The 24,248-nt window shown below is 41.2% G+C and overlaps 1 protein-coding gene across 1 annotated transcript in view; it reads right to left on the reverse strand.

The window, feature by feature from the left end:
* The window catches only part of celsr3 (cadherin, EGF LAG seven-pass G-type receptor 3), a 108,371-nt gene continuing 84,123 nt past the window's right edge, over positions 1–24,248 (reverse strand). The window contains exons 21-37 of the mRNA XM_073469526.1: positions 21,281–21,479; positions 18,499–18,687; positions 18,222–18,408; positions 17,416–17,583; positions 16,927–17,053; positions 15,432–15,638; positions 12,432–12,606; positions 10,789–10,901; positions 9,977–10,056; positions 8,787–8,913; positions 8,340–8,459; positions 6,776–6,873; positions 6,001–6,092; positions 5,645–5,818; positions 3,666–3,860; positions 739–1,798; positions 1–349 (exon numbers count right to left, since the gene is read on the reverse strand). Of these exons, the coding sequence (XP_073325627.1) occupies positions 322–349; positions 739–1,798; positions 3,666–3,860; positions 5,645–5,818; positions 6,001–6,092; positions 6,776–6,873; positions 8,340–8,459; positions 8,787–8,913; positions 9,977–10,056; positions 10,789–10,901; positions 12,432–12,606; positions 15,432–15,638; positions 16,927–17,053; positions 17,416–17,583; positions 18,222–18,408; positions 18,499–18,687; positions 21,281–21,479 (3,339 nt within the window). The 3' untranslated portion in view covers positions 1–321. The remainder of the gene's footprint in view (positions 350–738; positions 1,799–3,665; positions 3,861–5,644; positions 5,819–6,000; positions 6,093–6,775; positions 6,874–8,339; positions 8,460–8,786; positions 8,914–9,976; positions 10,057–10,788; positions 10,902–12,431; positions 12,607–15,431; positions 15,639–16,926; positions 17,054–17,415; positions 17,584–18,221; positions 18,409–18,498; positions 18,688–21,280; positions 21,480–24,248) is intronic.

Raw genomic sequence — 24,248 nt, forward strand, 5'->3', positions numbered from 1 at the left:
CTTTTGCGTTTGAAATCTGAGGAGTTTGTGTCTTCAACAGTTTTTAGGTAGTAGAGGTGGTTGACTCATTGTCCAAAGAAACGTCACAGATCATAGCAGGCGGTGGGACTTCATTTATACAGTAAAAACTGCCCACAAACGTCCTTTTTTATCCTCAGTGGACGCTACTTTGTTTCCAGCTCTCTGTCTCCTCTGTTTCAAGTTTGTTTCCAGTCCTCTGATGTCCCAGGGTGTCCCAGTGTTTCACTGTCCATGATCTTTGAACTTGTCCCTGGTCCTCCAAACACTGCCGCAATGCATAAAGGGATATGGAGGCTGTCATCAAGACTGTCCTTCACTTCTGTTGGCTCTGAGGTGAAGGAGAGAGAAATGAGTCAACCTTTCACTTCATTGTAATTTTCACCTACACATAATGATGACAATATAAATACAGCAATATGGAAATGAGCTGTTAGAGGCACAAGGACGAAGAGACAGAAAGGAGACACAAGGGACAAGAAGATAAAGAAGCTGAAAAGTGGAACTGAGGGAGCTGAGTTTGGTTGAAACAAGCAGATGCAAAAGAAACAAGAGCTGAAGAGTGGACAGGATCCCTATGGAACTGCTGAGGAAGAGGAAATCAGTCTGAGGAAAAGGAGAGGGCAAAGGAAATGCAGGAAGACAAAGAAGATGTAAAACATAAAACAGACAGGAGGAGAGTGTCATTAGAGGCAGATTTATTCACACAGAAGGACTTACTCGGAGTCGGGGGAGACTTCAGATATGCTGTGGGAGGTGGCAGACCTAGGTGGGGAGGGGGAGGGTCCATGGGCGGAGCCATTAGGCCCAGGGTTAGAGGCAGCAGGGGGAGGAGTGAGGACAGAGGAATTGAAAGATGCCAGGATGGAGGACAGTATATCCAGGTGTTCACTGGACGGTGGTCGTCCCAGAGGGTTTGGATTTAAACCTGGGACCTGGGGGACAGTCTGACCGGGGTACCTACATGGAGGTGCAGAGTCCAGTCGTCCTCTGCCATGAGCTGAATGAGGGAGTTGCTCTTGCTGAGGCTCCTCGGAGATAGGGGGAGGAGGGGAGGAGGAGGGAGGCTGGTCAGGGTGCGAGGGCTGGCGGGGAGGCAGAGTGCGGAGCCACTCCCGACACGGCTGAGCCTGGGCTCCCACTCCGTTTGTCTCCAGCTGTTCTCTCGACCTACTGCTCATCATTGCCCCCCCTAGGTGCTCCCGCGATGAGGCCTGCCGCCGGGTTAGTGTGTTCAGCTGCGACCTCGATCCGCTGAGGTATCCCTCCATTCCTGCACCTCCGCTCAAGTCCTCCCTTGAGGCGTGGACGCTGCCTGTGTGATGGTGGTTGTCCAGTCTGTCCCTAGATCCTGTCAAGTTCTCTCTGGATGATGAGACTCGCTGGTGATCCAGCCCCAGGCCCCCTAGCCCTGCTCCCTGCCCCAGCCCCAGCTCTCTCCTTCTAGGTAAGAGATCCAGGTTGTCCCTAGAACCACGGGAGTCCAGCCGATCTCTTGACCCCCCAATCGTCTGCCTTCCTAGAGGATCTCTGGACAGTTGCCTTCGGGTCAGCGAGTCCAGGTGCTCCCTGGAGGAGTAGCGGGAGGCTGGTTGGGAGAGAGAGCCAGAGCCTCCACTGGCGCCAGCTGTCGCTGAGTACATGCGACCGTAGGAGGCCGCAGGAACGCCGCGGTGGCCCAAAGTAGAGGTTCGGTACCAGTTGAGCTCACTGGGGACTCGGCCCATGGTGGAAAGACCCTGGAGTGCTGGGGGACAGCCGAGACGATTCTTCAGGATACCTGGGAGGAGAGAATAAGACCATGAGAAAGAGAGGGAGACATGAGTGGCAGAAAGGGTGAAAGAAGAAGAAAGTTGTAGAACGGAGTGGATTCCATTCAAGGCCACAGGAGAGTAAAAGTGAAAGTCAAAGGAGGCAGAGAAGTTGGTAAGAGCAGGAGAGAGAAGTGTTTTGGACTTATTAATGACATTTTTATGCTCACTGTTAACATTTTATGAATCAAACACCATCTGAGTAATCTGGAAATCCTGAGGGAGACTTCAAATTGAGTCATAAAACTAAAATATGCACCATATACTGCCAGAAGTGTGGCTTCTTGCTTTCAGCCACTGAATGTGTTTTGTTTTTTAATACTTTCTCTAAAATGTCACCCATGCTTTGAGGCGACATGAGTGATTTTAAACTTCGTCTGCATTTCTTACTCACTCACTCACTCTTTGCATGTGCGCTGCGCCTCTGTGTGTATGTGTGTGCATGTCAATTTTATATGTATGTATTCTGAGTACAAATACTGTACATATAAAAGTGTCACCCATGCTTTTAGGGCCAGATGGAGACCTTCACTGAAGCACCACACTTAGTTGTTTAAGTATTTTTTTTTGCATCAGGGCCACTCAGCTTGAGTTGTCTGTGTGGGTGCACAAACTCCTGCATGTGCATATGATCAAAGTGTAAGCCACGGCACGTCCACCGTCACATATTCTGACTCACTTAAAACAAACATGGTCTTTGTTGCACATCTCAACAACAGTTTCAGTCTAATAAGAACCAATGAGAAAACTAGAACGTGAATTGTTGAAGTAAAACAAAAAAAGCACAGTTTAAATGATATTTGTGGGCATCCTAACAAGAGAGGTCACTGCTAGGTCACATGGAGGAGGCTTGAAATAATTAAAATGTAGAGCAGAAAAACTGCACATACAGCAGATAAAGTCTCAGTTATTGAGCCGTGTTTTAAATGATGCTTTGCTGATTCAGCGCACACAGCTGACATCTCCTCCATCTTCCTCTTGGCAAGATGCCCTATTTTCATTCTGACAAGCACTCAGACAGGATGTCTGGAGATTTTTGTTTAACAGAGATAAATTTAGACATCACATTTATAGTATACAGGCTTTGTACACTTGAAATTATGTAACATAACAAGAAATACAAGAGAAAGATGAACAAATGTAGGTACAAGTCTGTTCATCAATCTGTTAACTACATTGTTTGAGGCTTTATATTGATCATTATTTTGTACATGAGTTATCTACTTGTTTCACGTTCAGTTTCCATGTGTCATCGTCTTAACACAAACTGAAATCAAGAACAACGCCTTGGCAAAATTTTTAACATTACAAAACAGAAATCTATGACCTGATGTGCCATTTTACAAATGGGTAGAACAAAACATAGATTGGGAAAATTCTTAAAGCAGCTGCTAAGTAATATGCATTACCTAACAGCTGATTTATAGTCCAGTGTTGGTCATATACAGTGTCTTGTTCTTGTACCTATGTAACCTAAACTAGTCTAGATTTCCCTGAGATTATTCTGTGACTAACTCTCCCAGTCACCTGGTAAGCAGAGTTAGAGATGAATGTATATTAGTGTAAATATTTGAAGAAATTTTTGTGATAATTGTTTTGATTAACACAGTTGGAGGTGCACAATGTTATGATGTTGTAAATATGTATACTGTAAATATGATTGCTGTAATACTGGCTTTGGACCCCAGGAAGACTAGCTGGTGCCAAGTGCATTCAGCTAATGTGGATCCTTTTAATGCATAAATAAATAGATATAAATGCAAAGCAAATCCAAAATGTCAGTGTGCCCTTACATTGTTGTTTTTGTTCACGTGTGTGTTTTTATGTTCCTCTCACCCTTGCGGTGTCTGTGTGGCTGGGTGAGGCCGTTCTCGTCCCCACTGGTCAGCGCTGCATCAGGCTGGTTGTTATTGGCAGCATCCTTGCTGTAATCTGCCCCCAGGGGGCGCTCTGAGCCCCACTTCTGAAGGGTGTGTGTCTCACACTCCTCCAAAGCTGGCCAGTAGGACAGAAGGTCATTACCATCTAGATCTGTCGCACACAGAAAGAACAAACACTTTCTGTTTACTCATGAGTTTTAGCGACAGTTCATGAGGGGAAATCTGTTGTTCTCACATCAGGTCAAGATTTTATCGACCAATGACTTATGATAGAACAAAAAAGCTCATTAAATAGTGATTAAGAAATGAAAAAGGAGACATTTTGGAAAAGCTGTCATCTCTGATAACAGTTTATCATTAAAGCCAGTTAACACCAGATATGATAAGCTGCTGAAATGTCCTTCTGCCTTATATTCATCTTATTAATTTGAGATCAAGCATTGTGCTTGATACAAAAACAAAACAGATGTCTGTATCAGATAGCAGGTGTCAGCAGACAAAAAGCATATGTTCATTATGAAATAACGGCCAGGACAAAGTAAAAGTTTCATACTGATAGAGAATGTATCAGACGAGTATAATTCAACATTTGGGTTTGTTCTGTGACGACGTTAACCCTTCAGGTCAGCGTGGAGTCCAAAAACAGTGAAAATTTGTTGGTTGTTTTCTCAGATCAACCCGAACATATTCACTTTACAATATTTGGCATTTTTTCTTGATAATTGACTTCATGATTATTCCATTATTACAATTATTGCTGATGAATTTGTGTCTGACAACAGATTAAGTGACCATTATTTATTCCAGCTATAAAAAAAAACATGACATTGCTTAATGATTGGTGTTAATGTGCCTACAGTGGCAACCACATATTGTTTTGTTTGTTAGAGTTCAGTAAGCCTTTCTTTCCCTGTGTTACATATTTTAAATAAAGCAGCAACACTTGCATTTAATACTTATTTCAGTTACGCACACTCCCTTGTCAAGGCAGCACTTATTACTGATGGTGCAACAACATCATGTATTTTATAGCTGAAATGAATAATGGACACTTCGCTGTATCGATGAGGGTTTGATGTTTCGTCAGAAATAGGCCTCCATCTTCACACTGTGACCTTTCAGTACAGCCTCAGCACTGCTCTGGTCCCTCACATTTGACTGCATTGATGAATTGATTGGGCTGTAGTGACCATCTGGATCCTGTCTTCCTCTGCTCAGCTGGCAGCTCTGTTCTGTGTTTTACCCTGAACAGAGTTCATGTGGTCCAGATGGCTTATTAAGCTAAGAATTGATGACTTATATGGATTTATAGATTTGCACATGCCTGGCCTTTTGTCATAAGAAAAAAATTCACAGAACACTGTATATGCAATGCTTGACATTTATATCAAATACCTCCTTTACCTTTTTACACATCGTTTCATGTGTATCAGAAGAAAGGAAGTATTGATTAATGGCACAGGCAGTTTTCTCTTGTTGTTTGTGCGTGTGTTTTGTGTTGTACATTTCTACATGAGATAAAAGTGTGGACGTTTTCCTACAGCGAGGACCAACAGCAGAGTATTTGACTCTGATGCTGGCTGGCACAGGCCTGTCTGTGTGGACTTCATCCCACAGACCAACAAAATGTGGGTCAGGTTAACTGGCAACTCTTAATTGCCTGAAGGTTTGAATGTTTATCCAAATGAGTACTGGCAACCCGCCTGGAGTGTATTCTGCCTCTTGCCCAATACGAAATAGGATACACTAGTCCTTTCTGCCAACATGTGACTACCTTTCACATTATCCTCCATCTAACTTTTTGATGGGACCATCCCATCAGTCAAAGGTTGCAGGTTCAATCATCATCAGTGTGCTCCAATCAACTGAAGGGTCGTTGAGTTAGACACTTAACCAAATCAGAAATCATCTGAAAATCAGGGAGTGCTCGTCTACCTTTGGTGCCATTGTGGGCGGGCTCGGTGAGCAGACGCTCGCCGTGATTGGAGCGTTTGAATCGTCGCTGTATGCGCCCACGGAGTCGGACGTTGTCCTCGCTCTCGGAGGAAGGGATGGAGAGACTGCGCTCCTCCTCCATGGAGAGGTCTGAGTCCGAGTCCGAGTCCTCACCTGGGAGAGACAAGAGAGGCAGAAGATAAAGAGAGAGGAAAAGATAGACAGAAGGAGGCAGAGAGGAAAGAAGTGAGAGGAAGGTTGTTGACTATTGTTATTGTTGTTATTCTTCCTTGTTGGTATGTGAGCGGATATTCAAGGAATATCCGTTAAAAGTGTGTTTGTGTCTGTGTGTTTACCTCCATCTCTGTGGAACATGGCTACATCCAGGTCTGTGGCTCCGGTGTGGACGATGTTTTGTTCCAGAGTCTGACGAGCCAAAAGATTTTCTCTAACAGGGAGAGAGCAGAGAAGTGATTACACACAGACACACACACAGACACACACACACAGACATACAGTATAAAGTATACCATGTAAGTGCTCACACAGGCCAAAAGCGATTAAAACTGGAGAGCTTCCACACACACACACACACAGTAGTATACTGTATATGCACTCATGCAAGCCAATTCAGATTAAAAATAGAGCATCCACACACATACTGTACACACACACACACACATACATAAAGACAGACAAGACAAGACGATCATTGAGCCATAAAGACACCAACAGCCACTCTCGGACTACATTAGTGTTGCTCTACATACTTTACAGGACATTGTTCCATCAAATCTTCTTCATCTTTACCCCACTGACCCACAAAATACACGACAGGGTTTTTACAAGGGAGGGAATTTCCTCCCTCGAGGAACTTTGTCCCAAATCAGAGTCACAGAGATTCAATCAAACGGACATATTCCGATGATAATTTATTATATGTGTAATTTTGATATTAAATATTTTCTCTTTAACTACAGAATGAATGATTCTAGTCTTAACCTACTCTACCAGCCATGGTGTGAAGGTTTTTCATCCAAAATTATGACTAGTTTGTTTGTAAAATTGTGATGTGTTTGTGTGTGTATGTGTGTGTGAACGTTTTGTGTATTTGTGGTTTATATACTGTACCTGGCGGAGCTGACGGAGGAGATGGTTGAGGTTCCCAGGGTGATGCGGTGCAGCCCACTCTGCTCCAACAGAGATGCATTGTGATAGGGGTTTTGAGCCTGAACACATAGAAACACACACACACACACACACACACACACACACACACACACACACACACACACACACACACACACACGGGAAGGTTGAGTAAGGTTAATTTCAGAAAAATGAGAGGAAGCAACATTATTCAGACAATATTACATCAACCATTACGCATAAAGAAGACAAATTTCCTCCCTGATGATACTTTTGGAACATGGTTGCACTTACACCACATATTTCCGCTGATCAAGAGTGGAAATCCCACCCTCATTATGGGCTATCTTGTAGGGCTTCTTTGTGATACTGGGGTTTTTTATTCACATCATTAGTTTATAAGAACTTTAAAATGTCCAAATTTTCATTTTAACAAAGACATAATTTCATTTCCCAGCATTTTCTCAGCAACCCCCATTATATTTTATTATAGCTTTCAGAGCCTGGTGGGTGCTTTTATAGCTGCTGAAAGCTGACCAGGAAATAAGAAAGGAAGTTCTGCTACTGGAATAGAAGCTAACCTGGAAATGGGGCACAACTTCAGCTTTCTATACAGTATTAGGCCAGTGTACTCATAAATAACACATTATACAGTATGAGTCAGATACGCTACAGGATGCTCATAAGTGGCTGTTTGTACATACAGTCCATCAGAGGTACAAACAACATAGTGTGTCTAATAATAGTTTTGGTCAGGCAGTCATTTTGCCCGAGATGACTCAGTGATGGATCAGAGGAGCTTCAGAGGAAATGGGGGTTAAAAGGGTGGAATAAACTACATATAAACTAACACACATTAACACACACCTGCATGCACACACACACACACACACACACACACACACATCAAAAGAAGGGAATTAAAGGGGATACTGGACAGTGAAAATGCTCACACAGACGCATACACACTTTCACCCGAGTTGGCACTAGCACACAGGGGAGAGATAATGAGTGTTTTTAAAGGAGAGGCTAAAGGAAACAGGGGTTTGAGTGCAGTGAGCTATGACCTGATAAACAAACAAGATAGAAGAGAGAGTGAAGAAAAGATGTGATGGCAGGATAGGGTTACACACACACACACACACACACACAAATGCACAGTGCTTTTGTAGAAGTGGGCTAAAGAGTGAGCAGGGCTCGACTGGTCGGTATATTGTTTTATCTGGGTCAGCGACAAACCCTGAAGGCAGAAGGAGAGGAGAGAGGGAGGACAGGAGAGATGGATGGATGGACAGAGGGAAGGAGGAATGGAGGGCAGGAGGGCTTTTGTGCTCGTCTAATAATGGAAACAGTGGAAATGTGCATCCTGAAAGGCTCCACATCAGGGTCTTAGAATCACGCTGCAAGTTGTTACCATGCAATAATGACCATCACATTATAATATCATAACTTATGAAAATTATTCTTTAATAAACATGTTCCTTATTGTTTTTTGCAGGTTAGAGTATAAACACACAACTGGAGGCTGTATGTGTGTGTAACTCACAGTGTTCTGTGGTGGTCTCGGTGGGTCTTCTCCAGGGCTCTTCTTACCCAAACAGGCAACTCTCCAGGCCTCCTTAACCTCTGAGTTGAACACAGTGAAGACCAGCATCACTGACAGACCCTGGGAAAGAGAGCAGCAGAAAGAGTTAGAGAGAGACCTTTAATAGCAAGCAAACTTCTAAGTTTAAGGTGCAAGTTCAAAATCCTTGCATTTGTTTTATGATGTCTTCTCCTTGGGGAACACAATACCTAGTCCTTCTTCTTTCTACCCTGCAATAGTAATTATTCTATGACAAAAAAGAATTATTGTTTGTCTAGCAATTCTGAGATACTGTATGAAAAATGTAAGAGCTTTAATTAACTAGAGGGGGTTCAGTGCTGGAGTAAATGAACCTTCTTCAAACAACAGTACACAGCCACAGCTATTCAACACACACTTTGTTCATACCTGCACTAGGCAGAGGACATCAAATATATAGTAGATAGCCAGGATGCTGTTGTTCACAGCCATCAGACCACACAGCCAGGTGGAGGTGGCTACCAGCAGCAGCAGGAAGGCGTTACGAATAGTAGCACTGGACAAAAAAAATACACAAACAAGTTGGATTCACACTCACCAGGACGTCTCCTGTTTCTTGGAAACAGCATCATCATGTTGCATCTCTACATGTAGGACTTGGCTTGAAATAAGCTTTGACGGGGAGCTGCTCATGTTAATACTAACACTAATTACTTTGTTTAATTACCCTGCTGGATATTTAACCAGCTCTTTAGTGAATGTAACTTTTGGGGAAACAGATTCACTTGTGCCCCATAACATTTTATCCTTTTACTTATGATATCATAACAGTGTGACCATTACACACACAGCTGATTATTTATTGATGCCCATGATTAGAGTACTGAAGAAATTCCGAGAGAGAGTAACAGGAAGTGAGAGCCAGCAGGAAAAGAAAACAGCAGGATGAATACTGAGAGAGAAACCACACAGCTTGAGTGATTTCCTTGTGGTGTTCATGCTCATATAATTTGATCATCAACAAGGCTCAGCGTGGTCATTGTCTATCAGATTAACATTGATTGAGACGGATAGAAATACAGATATATTCCCCTCTGTTTCCTGATAGTTCACCAGTCACAAAGTATTCTCTATTTTAATGCTTCTGTTAGGAACAGCTTTACTGTTGTTACACAATGCAGGACTGCACAGTGACATGCAGGTGATATGCAGTTATAGTAATAGATGCTCATAACATCAATAGTTTTTTAGGTTAAACATGTATACTGCACATTTGTTATTAAAATTTGTTTCACGCTGTGACACTTAAGTTGCTGTCAATAAAGTTTATTGCATCTTTTTTAAGCTGATGGAAACTTTGCCCAAAAATGGCCACACGCCTCATAACACTGCAGACAAATTATTTTTAAATGATAGACAGCCGACTCAAATTGTTAAAGGCTTCTTTAAAAGAGAATTCTGGTCTCTAAATAAAGAGCACCCCCCGAAGCCTTAAATAAATCAAAACTTGATTTTTCCTCAAATCATCAGAGGTACAATACTAAAAGACTCCAATAGCCAACAAAGTCACTTTTTAAAAGTGAGAAAAAAACATTTAAGCATGGTGGGTAGGTACTCACATGACAGGGAGCTTCTTGGTCTCCTTCTGTGAGGGATTGCACGACATCTTGGCTACAATCATGAAAATCCCTCCATTCATCTGGATAGAGGAGAATCGATAGAAACGGTAAGCTAACATTTTTAATACATTTCAGCTAATCCAATAATGCTGCTAGCAACCTCAGGGATGAGAATAAACAGATGAAACAAAATCAATATGGATTAAATAGGAAAGATGTACATTCAATAAAGGTAAAGTCATTCAAGTCTATGAATTACTACTCAATTCTGTTTTCAAACAGTAAATGAAGATGGACAAATTAACGAAGGAAAGAAAGAAAATGGCTGATTAGATAAGTACAGAAGAAGTGAAGGAACATTCTGCATATGTTTGAACAGTACTGATTACTGACAGCACTGTAATTACGAATAAGCATTATCAGACCTGGCACAGTTCCCTGTCTAAGCTGTGAAGCTGTGATGCTGTAAAGTGAAGGTGCTGGCTTGATGTGGGGGGTTATTAAAATGTTTATTATGGTTTCAGTGATTCACAGGCAGGGAAGAAGGAGCATAAACCAAGTCTACACACATTTTTATTCGAGGAAGAGTTTACCTCAGGCTGATATCGAGCCTTGTAAGCAGACTAAGGCTTATCTTTGTGAGGTTATATAATATAATCTTTTAAGGGGTAACAAACTGGAATCAATGTTTCACTTATCAACAGTCTACTTAGCCATTCTTCCTCACATCACTGTTTACACAATATTTCTATTGAAGTTTGTGTACAAACAACTTTAATGAAGGTATATCAGACAGACAGGGAGACACATACCAGTATGACGATGGCTATAGGACCTGCAAAGCTCCAGATGAGTTTGTCATAGATTGAGATCCAACAGAAGTCTGGGTTCCCATAGCCCTCTGGATCCAAGCCCACTGCCAGGCCTGCAGCAAAGAGACAGACAGTCAGATCAGACAGGAAGATCTCCTCTGAGATCTCTTTTACGGTCAATCAGAGAGAGGAATGAGACAGGCAGGTGAGCATGTGACTGAATGATAGTGGCAGGAAAGGTCAGAGACTTAACAGAACACGCACCAATTAATGCTGAGCATTAATCTTTTTAATCATTAGTCATTATTAAAATAATAATTTTCAATGACAAAACTTCACATTGAGGTAACCAGCTCCTGGGAGACAGTGGCTGTAAATCCATGATTAAAATGATTGTGTCATCAGAGATGTCAATATACTATAGGTTTTCAGGTTCTTTCCTGATTTGTACTGGGAACACTGATATCTTTGATAATTTAATGTTAGGGTATTAGAGACTGTTTCATACTAATTTTACAGAGGAGCTAGTGGATCTGGCAGATCATGTCAGACAGATATCCTCATTAGTAGAGGTTAGAGGTCATTTATTATATAACATTTTTTTAACTTTCCTGCTGGCAATTTTAAATCCGATAATTTGTGAATGATCAAATCAAACTCAGTGTTTTGAAGGAGACAAAACAGGAAAGGTAAAATCCACATCACTCTTGGATTTGTATGCAAATCATTTTTACTGAGAATGTTGCTATATTCAGGTATCTGTTTTATCATGGCAGGTAATTACTTATTCATCTATTACTTGTGCACAGACACCAGATCAGACATCCAAGAAGGTGCCAGACATGGTCGCTAGGAGACTTGTGGCTGATTCGAGAACTGTGAAGTCTTTATTCTTTTGTATCCTCGTTTGGACAACACTGTCAAGGTTTTGGCAGTTGTGGGTGAAAAGAATTTTCAAATTGAATTGCAAAAGTAAGAGAGACAAGAAAAGTCTAAATAAAGATGGGCAGACAGATAATCACACCTCTGGGCCTGAGGAAAGAGACATGCAGCCAGTGTTCATGTGTGTGTGTGTGTGTGATGGGAGACAGATCCATCCTTGAGGCAAGGTGAGACAGCGGTCGGTGTGTGGGACAGTGACAGAAACAGCAACAGATAGAAGGTAGTTGACAGCATGTTTGAGTCCAGATGGAAACTGCAAATGTGTTTATATATATGTGTGTGTTTGTGTGTGTGTGTGTGTGTGTGTGTAAAAGGAGAGAGAGGAAGAAAGCAGACAGATATATACTTGCTTACAGTGTGTGCCAAGAATGAAATTGCTTGTGTGTGTGTGTGTGTGTGTGTGTGTGTGTGTGTGTGTGTGTGTGTGTGTGTGTGTGTGTGTGTCTGTGTGCGTGCATGCACGCTTTACTATCTATATATTAAAATGTCACTGAAACCTTCTTAATTCAAGTGTCAATAGGACACCTTATCTACACAGCCAGGCTCACTGTGAATGTGTGTGTGATGTGTGTGTCTGTGCACATATATGAGTGTGTGTATTAATGTGGCGAGCACATGTTTGATTGTGTGTATACATAGATGCATAGACATGTTTCAAACAAACATCACACAGATCTGTTGAGTCTGCATGTGTGTGTTACCTGTGATAATGGCGGGCACGCCCCAGCCGATGGCGTAGTAGAACCTCATGGCACCAAAGTTGATGTTGCGTTGCTCCGTCTGCATGCGGTAGATATGAAGGCCCTCCACGAACATCCAGGCAAACGTGGACATGAAGAAGTAATGCAGGAGGATGGCAACGACCGTACACAGGAACTGGAGGAAGAGGGAGAGAGAATGATTAATAAAGGAAGGAAGCAGAAGAAAGATAGCGCTACATGAATCATGTAAAAGACAAAAAAAGAAAGAGAAGCAGGGATGAAAGAAGGGAGGGGAAGCAAGAGGATGAAAAATTTAAAGAACAGAAGTTTTGAAATAAAAAAATATAATCCTTTGTATTGATTTTATGACGGTTGCAGAGCAGACATCTTGGTAAATACCCAAAAAGTCTTTATTACAACACAGCAGGTGTCATGAAGTAAGTATCTCCAGGAAACACACAAAATAACTGATATGAAGGTAAATGAATGTCGTTAAAGTGCTGAATTATAGTAATAACACCCAGGAGTGTGTTCTTAGCCACGATAATGGGTTACACTAAGCACCATTAGGAGAGGAAAATTACACACGTTAAAGGTAAATGTGGGTTTCATAGTAGTTATGTATTTAAAATCTGAAAGCGTTCATGTAACATAATGTATTAACAGTAACAGCAAGTAAAAAAAGACTAACTTGTTTGTTTGAGGGGTTTATCAGCTCAACTGAAGCATTTGTGAAGGGTTCAATACATACTTGTTTAATCACCTTATATTTCATGCTTTTATCAGCTTTAAAGGTAATTAAGTGCTACAAACAGCATGTTTACAAAATGTTAGCTTAGTCCGTGGTTGATTTAATTCTCTATACCTTTTGAAATATCCACTAAACAGGACTGATTCATATGGAGAACTTTATTGCCATAGAAGTGATGCTGCATGAATGCTGAGAAGATGTCAAATCAGTGTTAAGAGAAGTTGTAATCCATTCTAACATAGATACCTGAGGTCCATCCAGTCCAATACCATGGTTTAGATTGCATATTATCACAAATAAACAGAATATAAACTTCCACATTACTTTTGTCAGTAAGTGCTGCTGTTTGCTTTGGCAGTAATGCTGAACGTCCCCATGAATAATGCAGGATATTGGCATTTAAGCTTTCTGAGAAATTACCCTCAGGCTGCATTCGAGCAAGTCTGGAGTGGTTTATTTGAACTGTGGAGCCTTTAGACTGTTCTGTTAGTTGGAGCAGATGGGAGTGATGCCATTCAAACTCAAGGGGCACTGAATTACAGCCCCAACATATCTGAAAGTAAAAGTCATCCTCTTCTAAGGGAACCGTGTGGCTGTTTGTCAGAAGTAAAAACAAAATCTAATCTGAGCACGGGAGACAGCTTGAAAACTCACAGGTCTGTCAGTTAAAATAGATGTTTCCTGGCAACTGATAGACAGCTTTCAAAGACATGCATTGAATACCAACAAAATGAAGTAAGAACAAACAGTAGTCTGGTGTGATTTGTTCATTTGCAGCCATGTGTGTTCTCAACCAAACACCTGGTGAGGTAGATTACAGTTTAAAAAGCACAAGCGGTCCATGCTGTTTTGGCTGAAGATTTGCATTGACTCTCCCTCTCTGCCAAAATCTTTGAATCAGCTGACTAAATACCTTGTTGAACGCGTCTTCTTGTGAGTTTTTACAAGCTGCGTTTGCCTAAAATGTGTGACTGGATCCCACCCTCAAGACAGATGCCTAAATATTCATAACCTTCAACACAAGGGTCATGTTGGTTTGTCTTCGGATTGCAGGTTGGGCTAACTTGTAATTGCACATGATGACCTAAACAAATTAAAAACAAGTATCACATTAAAGATTTTCCACTGCAGTTTGTGTCAAAGAAAACAAACCATCAATTTGATCAAGTCATTATAAAGCTGTAAGTCATTAATTACTTTCGATAAGAGCAGGTTAACACCTGATATGTTCATGTAAAAATGCCAATTTCTCCACCCTCATGAACTCTTCTGAAGGAGAAATACTTCACTCAAGAAACACTGAGCGCTTCACATCTTTAAGTTAAGGTAAGCAGACTTGTAAGTACCAGATTTGAAGGTTCAAAGAAGCTCAGTACAAATTCCTAACGACACGACCGGAGTCAACACAAAAATAGCAGCAGCATTGGCAGGAATACAACCAGACGATGAATTTCACACTCCCACACACACACACAAACACACAGGAACACAAACACTACAAGTTACACAGGAAAAGATAGAAAGACTAAAATATGCACAAGCATGGACCGCTGTGAGCACTAACATGCTCTCCCAAGCATGATGTACATGAATTAGAGAACATATTGTTCAGCTAGAAGTAAGCAGTCGCACTGTAAGACCCTTACAGTTGACTGTGTGGGGGATACAGCTTAATTAATTGGATTTCATGCTGAGTGAGCACATATTTTCAGTAACGTCTCTCCAAGACTCGCTGCTCTTTAAACATACACGTACACGCACACATTTATGATATAACAAAATAGAGAAAAAAAGGACAGAGGAGGGGGAAAAGTATAGGGAACATTTGAGCATAGTAGAAAGAAACTCAGTAAAAGAAACAGCAAAAAAACAAAAAAAAACACATGATGCACAAAGTGAGCAGGAAGGAGCGATACAGAGGGCAAAAAAAGTAGCAAATAAACAGAAAACAGATGTCTAGAACAAAACCGGGAAAAATAACAATTTGTGATATTGCTTTGGAAAGCGTCTGGATGTGACTTTTAGCGCTGCTCCAGAAATGGAGGATATTTATAATGATCTACAGTACAAGGCAAGGCCTAGTGGCGAGCACATCTCAAAATCTATAAAATGTGGCTAAAATGAGACATTTTTGACACAAAAAGCAAATGTTTGCTCTTTTGCCCAAGAGGAAGGCAAACAAGCTAACGGCATCATAAACAAACAGGGCAACAGAAACACAAGCACACAACCCCCCCACGAGTGTCTACCTGTTGTTCAGTCTGATTGACCCCGAGTAGAAACACCAGCTCCGACAAAAACATGGCCGCGGCTGTGTTTGAATGGATGCTCCTGGTGTTGGACTTGAGGCCTCGGAGGCAGGAAAGCACCAGGACGGTGAGGAGGAGGGCCAGCATCGAGAGGCACAGAGAGGAGTATGTGACCAGGGCCAGCGTCTCTAGATCTCCCTCCAACTGCTGCTCACAGAGGTGAGAGAAGGGACAAGGGGTGGAGAGAAGGTGTTATGGAATATTTTGGTGGGAGTAGATGAAAAAGGCGGAAAGGAGAGGAGTAGTAGTGGAAAAAGAAAATGTGAGAAGGAAAAGGCAGCCACAGGTGAGGTAGGAGTAAGATGAATAAAAAAAGATGAAAAATCAGACAGTGATAAAAGGCTAGATGAAAGCGAATCATTTCAAAGCGCTGAAATGCTGCTACTTCAGTCTGGGTCACTGTCTGCTCTCCTATGTCTGCCCTCCTACAATAACTATATCGGAGATGTTCAATTATTTGGAAAGCAAGTACATGGGCTGAAGAAACACAAGCTGAACCAGCCTCAACATTGTTTAACATTTTAAAAAGCATCAATTCCTACAACTCAAGAAATGCTATGCCATTAAACTACACAGAACACTGGCTGGATTGTATTGCTAAATATTAAAGGCTTCCATAACACTGAGAGACGGGGGTCTCTGTATTTAAGCTGTTTAATCTGCACTTTATTTTAGAGAGAAAATAAAAAGAAAGCCCAACAGACATGAAAAAAATCTAGATTAACCAAACAACAGAGCAAGCAAAGTGATAGACCTTTCTAATGTGTCATGGGAAAACAGAATCAAAAGCATGAAATCCACTCATTGTGCACAGAAAAACATTTGCAGCCAGTACACATAAAAGACTTCACAAATTCACCAATTCTTAAGATGAATAAATGGATGGAATTGGGAGACTCCTCTTCTCATTGCTGTGGACTTACACTGAGGGGTAAACATCTTATTGAAGTGCTTAAATACATATAAATCATATACCTCTGGAGACATGTATAACTTTGAATCCATCACAAGGCATGAGGTTTCCTGTCTGTATCTCTCTCTGTCTGACAAACATCTTATACATCGTCACTTAGTATGCTGTACTGAGATGGGCAGAGGGTTTGCAGTAAACCGCGAAAATCTTCTACAGCTGTAACAAGTCGGTGTGTTAGTGTCAGTCAGGGTTTAAGTCTGCAGGATTTCAAACTTCCACACGGACTAAATCCAGCAATTACTGGCTAAGATGTTCAAATGAAAAAAAGAAGGAAGACCGACACACTGGTATACATAAACAGGTACAATATGTCTACACAGCAGTGTCACTGATAAGAAATATACAATTAATCCACTACAATTCTAATTATGACAGAGAGATGTAAGAATGTAATTAAATGAGCATAACTATGTGGTTCATACTGTCTGTGTGTGAGTAGTTCTCCACTGACAGATCACTAACCTCTCTCTGTGAGCTGTCCATCAGCACGCCAAAGGTGCCCAGTCTCTGGCACTGACAGCGGACGTGAGAGGCGTTCCTGTACACGACCATACAGTCCCTGACTGTCCAACAACCTCCTATCTCATACCTGCAGAGAGAGACAGAGGGTTCATTTAATGATGAAAGGACTAACTATATACTATAAAACAACAAAATGTTATGTTTATATATATATATATCAAATTAACATTATATTTTGATGTTAAAATACCATAGTTTCATCTCAACATAATACACTTGAATAGTAATACAGATATGTGGATTCGTTTTAGCTATATAGATATAAATATTATCTTTGTAAAGATGGTGTAGACTCATTGAATTTCAGTTGTATCAACAGTATCATTGCAGTGTGAAGCATCATATACCATCACAAGATAAAAAGGTAACAATGACCAGCCCTAATGAATGGTATGTGTGTTTGTGTATTCATGTTTAATTTGTACTCACGGACTGCTGTGGTTCCACTGCACACACAGTGGCTTGCTGCGATTGGCCGTCTCCAGCAGCTTGAATTCAAGCAGGATGGGCTGGTCCAAGTGTCCACTGACAAACGTCTGGTTGTTGTAGACAGAGATACTGACCACTGGGGAGTTCATTACCGGGTGTCTGGGAAGCCTGGAGGAGACAGAGTACAGAGTTACTGTACATCTACTTGATCAGACATAAAGTAGAGCCTGATGTCCTGGTTAGGATGGTGAAGACACAATGAGCAGAGAGGTGTCAGATTGGTATACTAGACAAGACTTAAATGAGTGTTTATTGACACCCACTGAATATTGGACAGTTTGTTACTTTGTAATTAGGCCCGGAGGTGAGGTGAGGAAGAGCAGAGGGGGAGAGGAAAAAAGGCAAAGAAACCATGAGAAAGAGAGATGTTGACAAGGTGATATCGCAGGATGTTAGTCAACTGAGAAAACTGACATTCATTTTGATCGTCAGTTAATCGCTTAAGGCATTTATTGAGAACATTTCTAGTTTCACCCCCTCAGCTATGAGGATTTGCTACTTTTGTGTCTGTTTCATATCGTTGTCAATAGAAGATCTTTGGGGGTTGGTAAGAAGATGTCACTTTGGCATTTTACAGACTAAATGATTAATGGCATTTATTATTATTTTTTGATCATTGATAAAATTCTTGCTACTGCATAAAAGACACATGGTTAATCCAGATTTCTATATCCAGCATGCTTCCCTCCTCAGGGGGTTCAGAGCTGCTGTAATCAGATTATTAATGTTCTCTGATTGATTCCCACCTCACTCCTCGCCGGTCTGTGTGGTACTTGGGAGGGAGGGCAGCGCCCAGACTGCGATAGATCAGCATGATAACGATGGTGATGGGCTGCTCAGGCATTGTAATAGAGCGTCTGGCTGCAGTGTATTCTCCCGTCTGATTGGCTGAGATACTGACAGGTTCAGGAGAAGCATTCTGAGGGGCCGAGGCTGAAATGAAAAAGTGTGTGTGAGTATATTCTCTTATTTCAGCAACTTACTCTCTCAAACCTTTAATTCTATCAGTGCGTCTGTTCTTACGTTCTTTCTCTGTCCGCTCCTTCTCCTTCCAGTTGTGCTGCTGCTGTCGTTGTGGTACCAGGGCAGCAGGGGGAAGTATCACATGGGTGTATGGATCCCACAAAGCCTGACCGCGAAACAGGGTGGTGTGGTAACGTGGGAAACGCCGCCGCACATGGGTCCGGTTCTCCACACGGTCGAGGTTCATGACTGCCGAACAAACAGGCAGCAATAAACACATGTTTGTTTGTTTGTTATTGTACGGTACACATAAAACATATATTTATGATACCTTGATATAATTACATAAAGGTGACTGGTTGAATTATGGTTATATCTCGTACCAAAGGTTGCCTTATCAGTATACATGCCCCCTATTTCAAACTAACCTCTGTTCCAACAACCTTGACCAGACAAAGTATATTCTCATAGAGGCTTCATGCCATTGGTCCATATTGTAAGATAAATGACTATCTATTACTGTACAGCATATTACAGTTGAGTACTTTATCATTTTAATAAAGATAAAACAACTATTATCTTTGCAGCCTTCAACAACAACATTCTGTATAGTGTATACCACAAGCTACTGTAAGAAGCTGGTTGAAGCATGACGGGAGCCGTGCTTTGTTGAAACCCTGCAAATTAAGCCGTCTTTTATCTTTATTAAAATGATGAAATGTTAAAATCTTACAAGCAAGATCAGTGTAGATGTGTAGTGTAGTTCAGAGGAAAAATTACAGAAGCACTGCACACATTAAGCAATGAAAGCTCCTGGGACAGAAGTTTAACCAGAAGTGAAGGAGGTGGGGGAGGATTGCTCTCTCTGTCATTATCACCCATCCTGTCCCTCAAGAACCAAATGTGGGAAATCACTTGGCAACACTGCCTTACTGGAAAAACTGGGTATTTTACTTAAAACACTGATTCACTTGAATGCCTGCTGAAGATGATAAAACATTTCTTGAATAAAATGCACATTCTGAAATCAATCAACTATAGATGAAAAAACACATCATAACTATACAGCAGCCACTCTTGTTTTAATTGGTCCAAAGCCGCATACATTATTCGACTTGATTTGCCAATTTTATTCAAATTTGGGTAGTTGGTGCAGGGTAGTTTTCCTCTTCTTAACTCAAAAATACAACTCATTTTCCCTTTCACAAACAATTTAAGAAGAAACCTGAACTGTCAATAAACCAATTCATTCTCAGTGGATTTCAGAGTTTGAAGAGCCAATATCATATCCGTAAACACACACACACACACCCACACACACACACACACAGGTGCATAGACACAGTCGTATTATGGGAAATGAGGTGGCGAACAGGAAGTACATAGTCAATGTGGAGTGTTCAATAATGAGTGAACACTTGATCCAGAAAACAGAAGTGGAACAGCACTCAATACAGACAGACGGGTATAGAGTGTGTGAGTGTTGGTGTGTGGAGAAAGAGTGTATGTTTTTTAAGTCTGTAATGACAACGTCCATAGAGAAACAACTGGTGCATTAGTAAGATAAAAATTAAGATTTGGCAGTCTAATGACTGACAACAACAACAACAACAACAACAACCTTTAAAAGGAACTTTTAGCTAACACATGGGTCTGTGTCAGGTCCATCCATATCCTTCCCCTGGTAATTAAGCTGAGATCATTAACTGTCTGTGTTTGTGTGTGCATGTGTATGTGTGTGTGTGTGTGTGTGTGTGTGTGTGTGTGTGTAGGAGTGTGAAATTTAACGTTGGCTTTTCTTATTCCTTCTGCTGTCACTGCTGTTGCTATTCGTCTGCTGTCTGTCTGGGAATTTGCATCAGGCTGTTGGTTTTAAGTTATTCAACAGCAGTTTGGGTGTTAATCCAAAGTGGAAGCATATACAGTGACGTAAAAGAGAGATGAGACGCACACAGAAAAGATAAAAGCAACCAAGTCATGGTTGCAAGCTTATTTGGTATTTTCTTCCAGTCTGAGATTAACTGTGTTACTGATCTACACTGGAAGAAGCTGGTGAGGCCAGATACAATAGTTGGTAACTTTGATTAGTTTTGAGCGAACGTTATTTTATAGGAATTCAATCGCTGTGTGTGTGTAGCTAAGAGCATTAGCTGAGTGTGAAATTCATTGTCTGGCTTCATCCCTGCCTGAGCTGCTGCTGTTGCTATTTCAACACCTATTGTTGTATGTGGTCCAAATTATTTAACAGTGCAGAGCAAAACGTACGAGTGACAGGACACCAGAAACGAAATGACAGATTACCAAGCCTACGCACAGTACATGTTAAGGTGTGTGTGAGTGTGTGAGTTTTTCATCTACAGTAAATGCAAAAAAACCCCAAAAACAATCGTTTCATGTTGTGTTCAGTAATTCTGTGTGTGTGTCCGTTACTCTGTGTGTGTGTGTTTGGCATCTGCAAATATAAATGATGTATATTGGCCAGTGCTACAGCGCTTTAGGCTTTTTGTATGTGTGCTGGAAGCATTATCTGCTTTGTGTGTGTGTGTGTGTGTGTGTGTGTGTGTGTGTGTGTGGGAGTGTGAAATTCATCTCTCTGTGCTGCTGCCAGCGCTGTGGCTGTGCCATCATAATTTGCATTAACGCTGTTCATCTTCCAGTTTTACAATGAGTCATTCTAGCTGATTTCACAGCAGTGATTTACAGTATTATGAGAAAAGCACAGCAAATCGCCTGTAAAGATTAAGATTTTATTACTGTCTTATTCTGTTATGGGGTTTGACTGGGGATTAGCTCTTGTGTTTGAGGGTCTTTAACTGCGTGTGTGACATCTTTCTGAACTCACCTAAGTTTGGAGCAACCAGCGCCACAGGGTTGAGGTAGGTGAGCTTCATGTTTTGGGCCAGTGTCTGGGCATACTGCTCCAGCAGCTCCGTCAGCCCTCCTGGACCGCCACCCGGGATGTGGTTCTGACTCTGAGCGAGAGCCCGCCAGAGCCCGGAGGTACTGGGACCCAACAGCACACTGCAGCCCCGGAGAACATTCTGGAAGAAGCAGAACGATTAAACAATTAGTAAAAGTAAATCATTTTAAATTGTCTGATTTTTTCTGAGGAGTCATCGTCCACAAGTGCTCATGTATTTGAGAAAAGGAAAAAGAAAACAATTTGATAGAAGAAAAAGTTTAAAGCTATCAAATGTGTCAACATCCTGGATCAGGAGAGAGGAAAGAGGATCTTTTTTCTGTCCAGACACAAGCTAGAACTAGCCAAAGACTGGAAAAAGATTTGACAAAAATATGAAATATTCATTGTAACTGTGTAGTACAATACTCATCAGGGGCAGTGACCTATTACAGCAGGGGTCCTCATCCCAGAACACTGAGATACAGAACCTGCTGGTTTGCATTGGTGGCAACTAGCAAGAAGGATTTACACCTGGATGAACATGTGAGCAATACTGCTGTGTGATAGACAGTTAAAATCAGTGTGCATATCAGTCATGATCAGTTCTTTTTCTTTTGTAAAGATTATGATTAAGGTGGTTATGAAGGTGGAGGAAAGAAGAAAATATTGCGAGGGAGAGGAGTCTTAATAAAGCCTCAAACCCACGCACCAAGTCAACAGCAACGAATGTCAAGGTGGTGAGGAGCGGAGCAAAACAAACTGATAACTTGATATAGAGCTATAGACATCTGATGATGCATTGCAGCCTTGTAAAATATTTGAGGATACTGAGTGTAAAGCCCAATACAGTGAGTAAAATAAGAAAAAACTTGAGCTTGTTACAGATTTTGGTCGAAGAGAGAAGATATTAGATGTCGGCGTCGTTGCAAAGCCTTGTCAGGCTGCTGTGACCGGGACCGCAAGTCAAAAAATATACACAGAGCTGAAAAATAACATCCAAAAAGGTCTTGGCCTCAATTATAGCAAGTTTTACCCTGGTGATGTGGACATTTATGCACAGTGGCTCCATTTCCATGCTTTTCATGGAGTATTTGTGACTCTGGATCAAGGCCTGTCAGAGATAGTTAAGACTGCGCAGTCTTGTAAAATGTTCTGAACAAACAAAGAGTAATATCAGAGAGAGAGAGAGAGAGACTGCAGTCTTGCAGTCTGACCGCTTCAAACACAATAAAGCACTGCAATCTCACATGATGCTCTGGGGAGAAAAAAACCTTCAGACCAACAAGGAAACGAATACACAGTGCAGTATAGGGTAGAATGAAGTGAGGTGTAGAGTAAGGAGAAGGGAGAATCTGAAACAGCAATTGTGGATAAGTAAGTGGCAATGCTGAACAAGTAAAAGGGTATGAGAGAGAGACAAAGCCACAGAAAAACGGTTATGCTCGGTTCAGATGAAGGGAACAGAGAGAAAGGTTGACAAGAGAAATAAACTCAAATATAGATGTGATGAGGTGGAAAATGTGGAAAGAAATTGTTGGAGGCACAATGGATAAGATAGGTGATTTGGTGGCATCACAACAGACACAAACACAACTTTGGATTGGGGACACCACCCACTGAACTAATCATTACAAGTTTTATACAAGTTATGCTTAGTCTCTTTCACTGACTTCCTTCCTCAGTCTATGACTCTCCCTGAAGTTATAGTGACAGGCGACCAATTGAAAGGCAACATTACCTTTAGTAAAATTAAGTATTTGTCTGGATTTGAACATTGTTGGAAATATTTATAACAATCTAAGTTCACAACTCAACAAAATATGCAAAAAGGTCTAGTCATTTCCAGACATTTCAATGCAGAAATGTTATAGTTTAGAAATGATTGATGAATCATGTTTAACATTTTATTAGGCATGACATGTTCTACTCTTTGAGCTTTTGATGACATCTGTGGTGATTTATTTTGAAAAATAAAGTCAAACGTGTCTCACCCATTGATTACTGTTTCAGAGCCATTGTGGTACGTTGTGGCAGATGATGCAATACAGTACACATTGTGAGTGATTGAATAGCTTGAAGAATGTGAAAAACACAGCCACTACTAACTAATGTTTCCGAACAAACATGCATCCAAAAGCACATTAAACATGCCCAGTCCAGTTTCCATAATGGGTTTGAAATTAAGTCAATATCTCTCAATGAGAAATGTCTTAGACTTCAGCAGAAACTGGCTTAACACTGCATGAGCTCATATGGCCTGTGTTTGTCAATCGAAAGGAGAAGAGTGATAAACAGTGAAGACGAACAAAAGGAAAGGGATTTTAAAGAGGCAACAGATGTCAGGATTACAGAGAGAGAACGAGGCACAGGCCTCACACAGGCAGCATGGATGACAGACTGGAACATAATGCTAGTTCAATCACTTCCACAAACAGATTATACTGTATGTGCCACTCAAACATGTTGTCTTATCCAAACAGTTTGGAACAAATGACTTTTATTAAGATTCTCATTTTCATTAATTCAGTATCCCTTCTCACCCTCCAGACTTCACATGAGCATTGTGCCAGAGGGAATTCAAGACGTTTTTAATGGCTATTGTAGAGTGTAAAATATCTGAATTCTCCTTTCACTGTTTTTGCTATGTACTTGATGAGACACAAGCTCTATCTGAGAATACAGCAGAATTCAGATTGTATCACATCCTGAACATGAAACGTTGTCATCTTCCTCCATTCCTTGCTACATTCCTGATGTGAAAACACTTTCCTCCCTGCCTTCCTTTGTTTCTCCTGCAGCCACAGGGCTCCGTACCCACCGCTGGGTTACTATAGTGACTGTCTTCTACATTACTGTCTTCTACATTACCTGTTCCCTACCCGTTTGCCCTAATAGCTGCTGTTTAAAG

The sequence above is a fragment of the Pagrus major genome, chromosome 7 (assembly GCF_040436345.1).
Source record: "Pagrus major chromosome 7, Pma_NU_1.0".
NCBI classification, from domain to species: domain Eukaryota; kingdom Metazoa; phylum Chordata; class Actinopteri; order Spariformes; family Sparidae; genus Pagrus; species Pagrus major.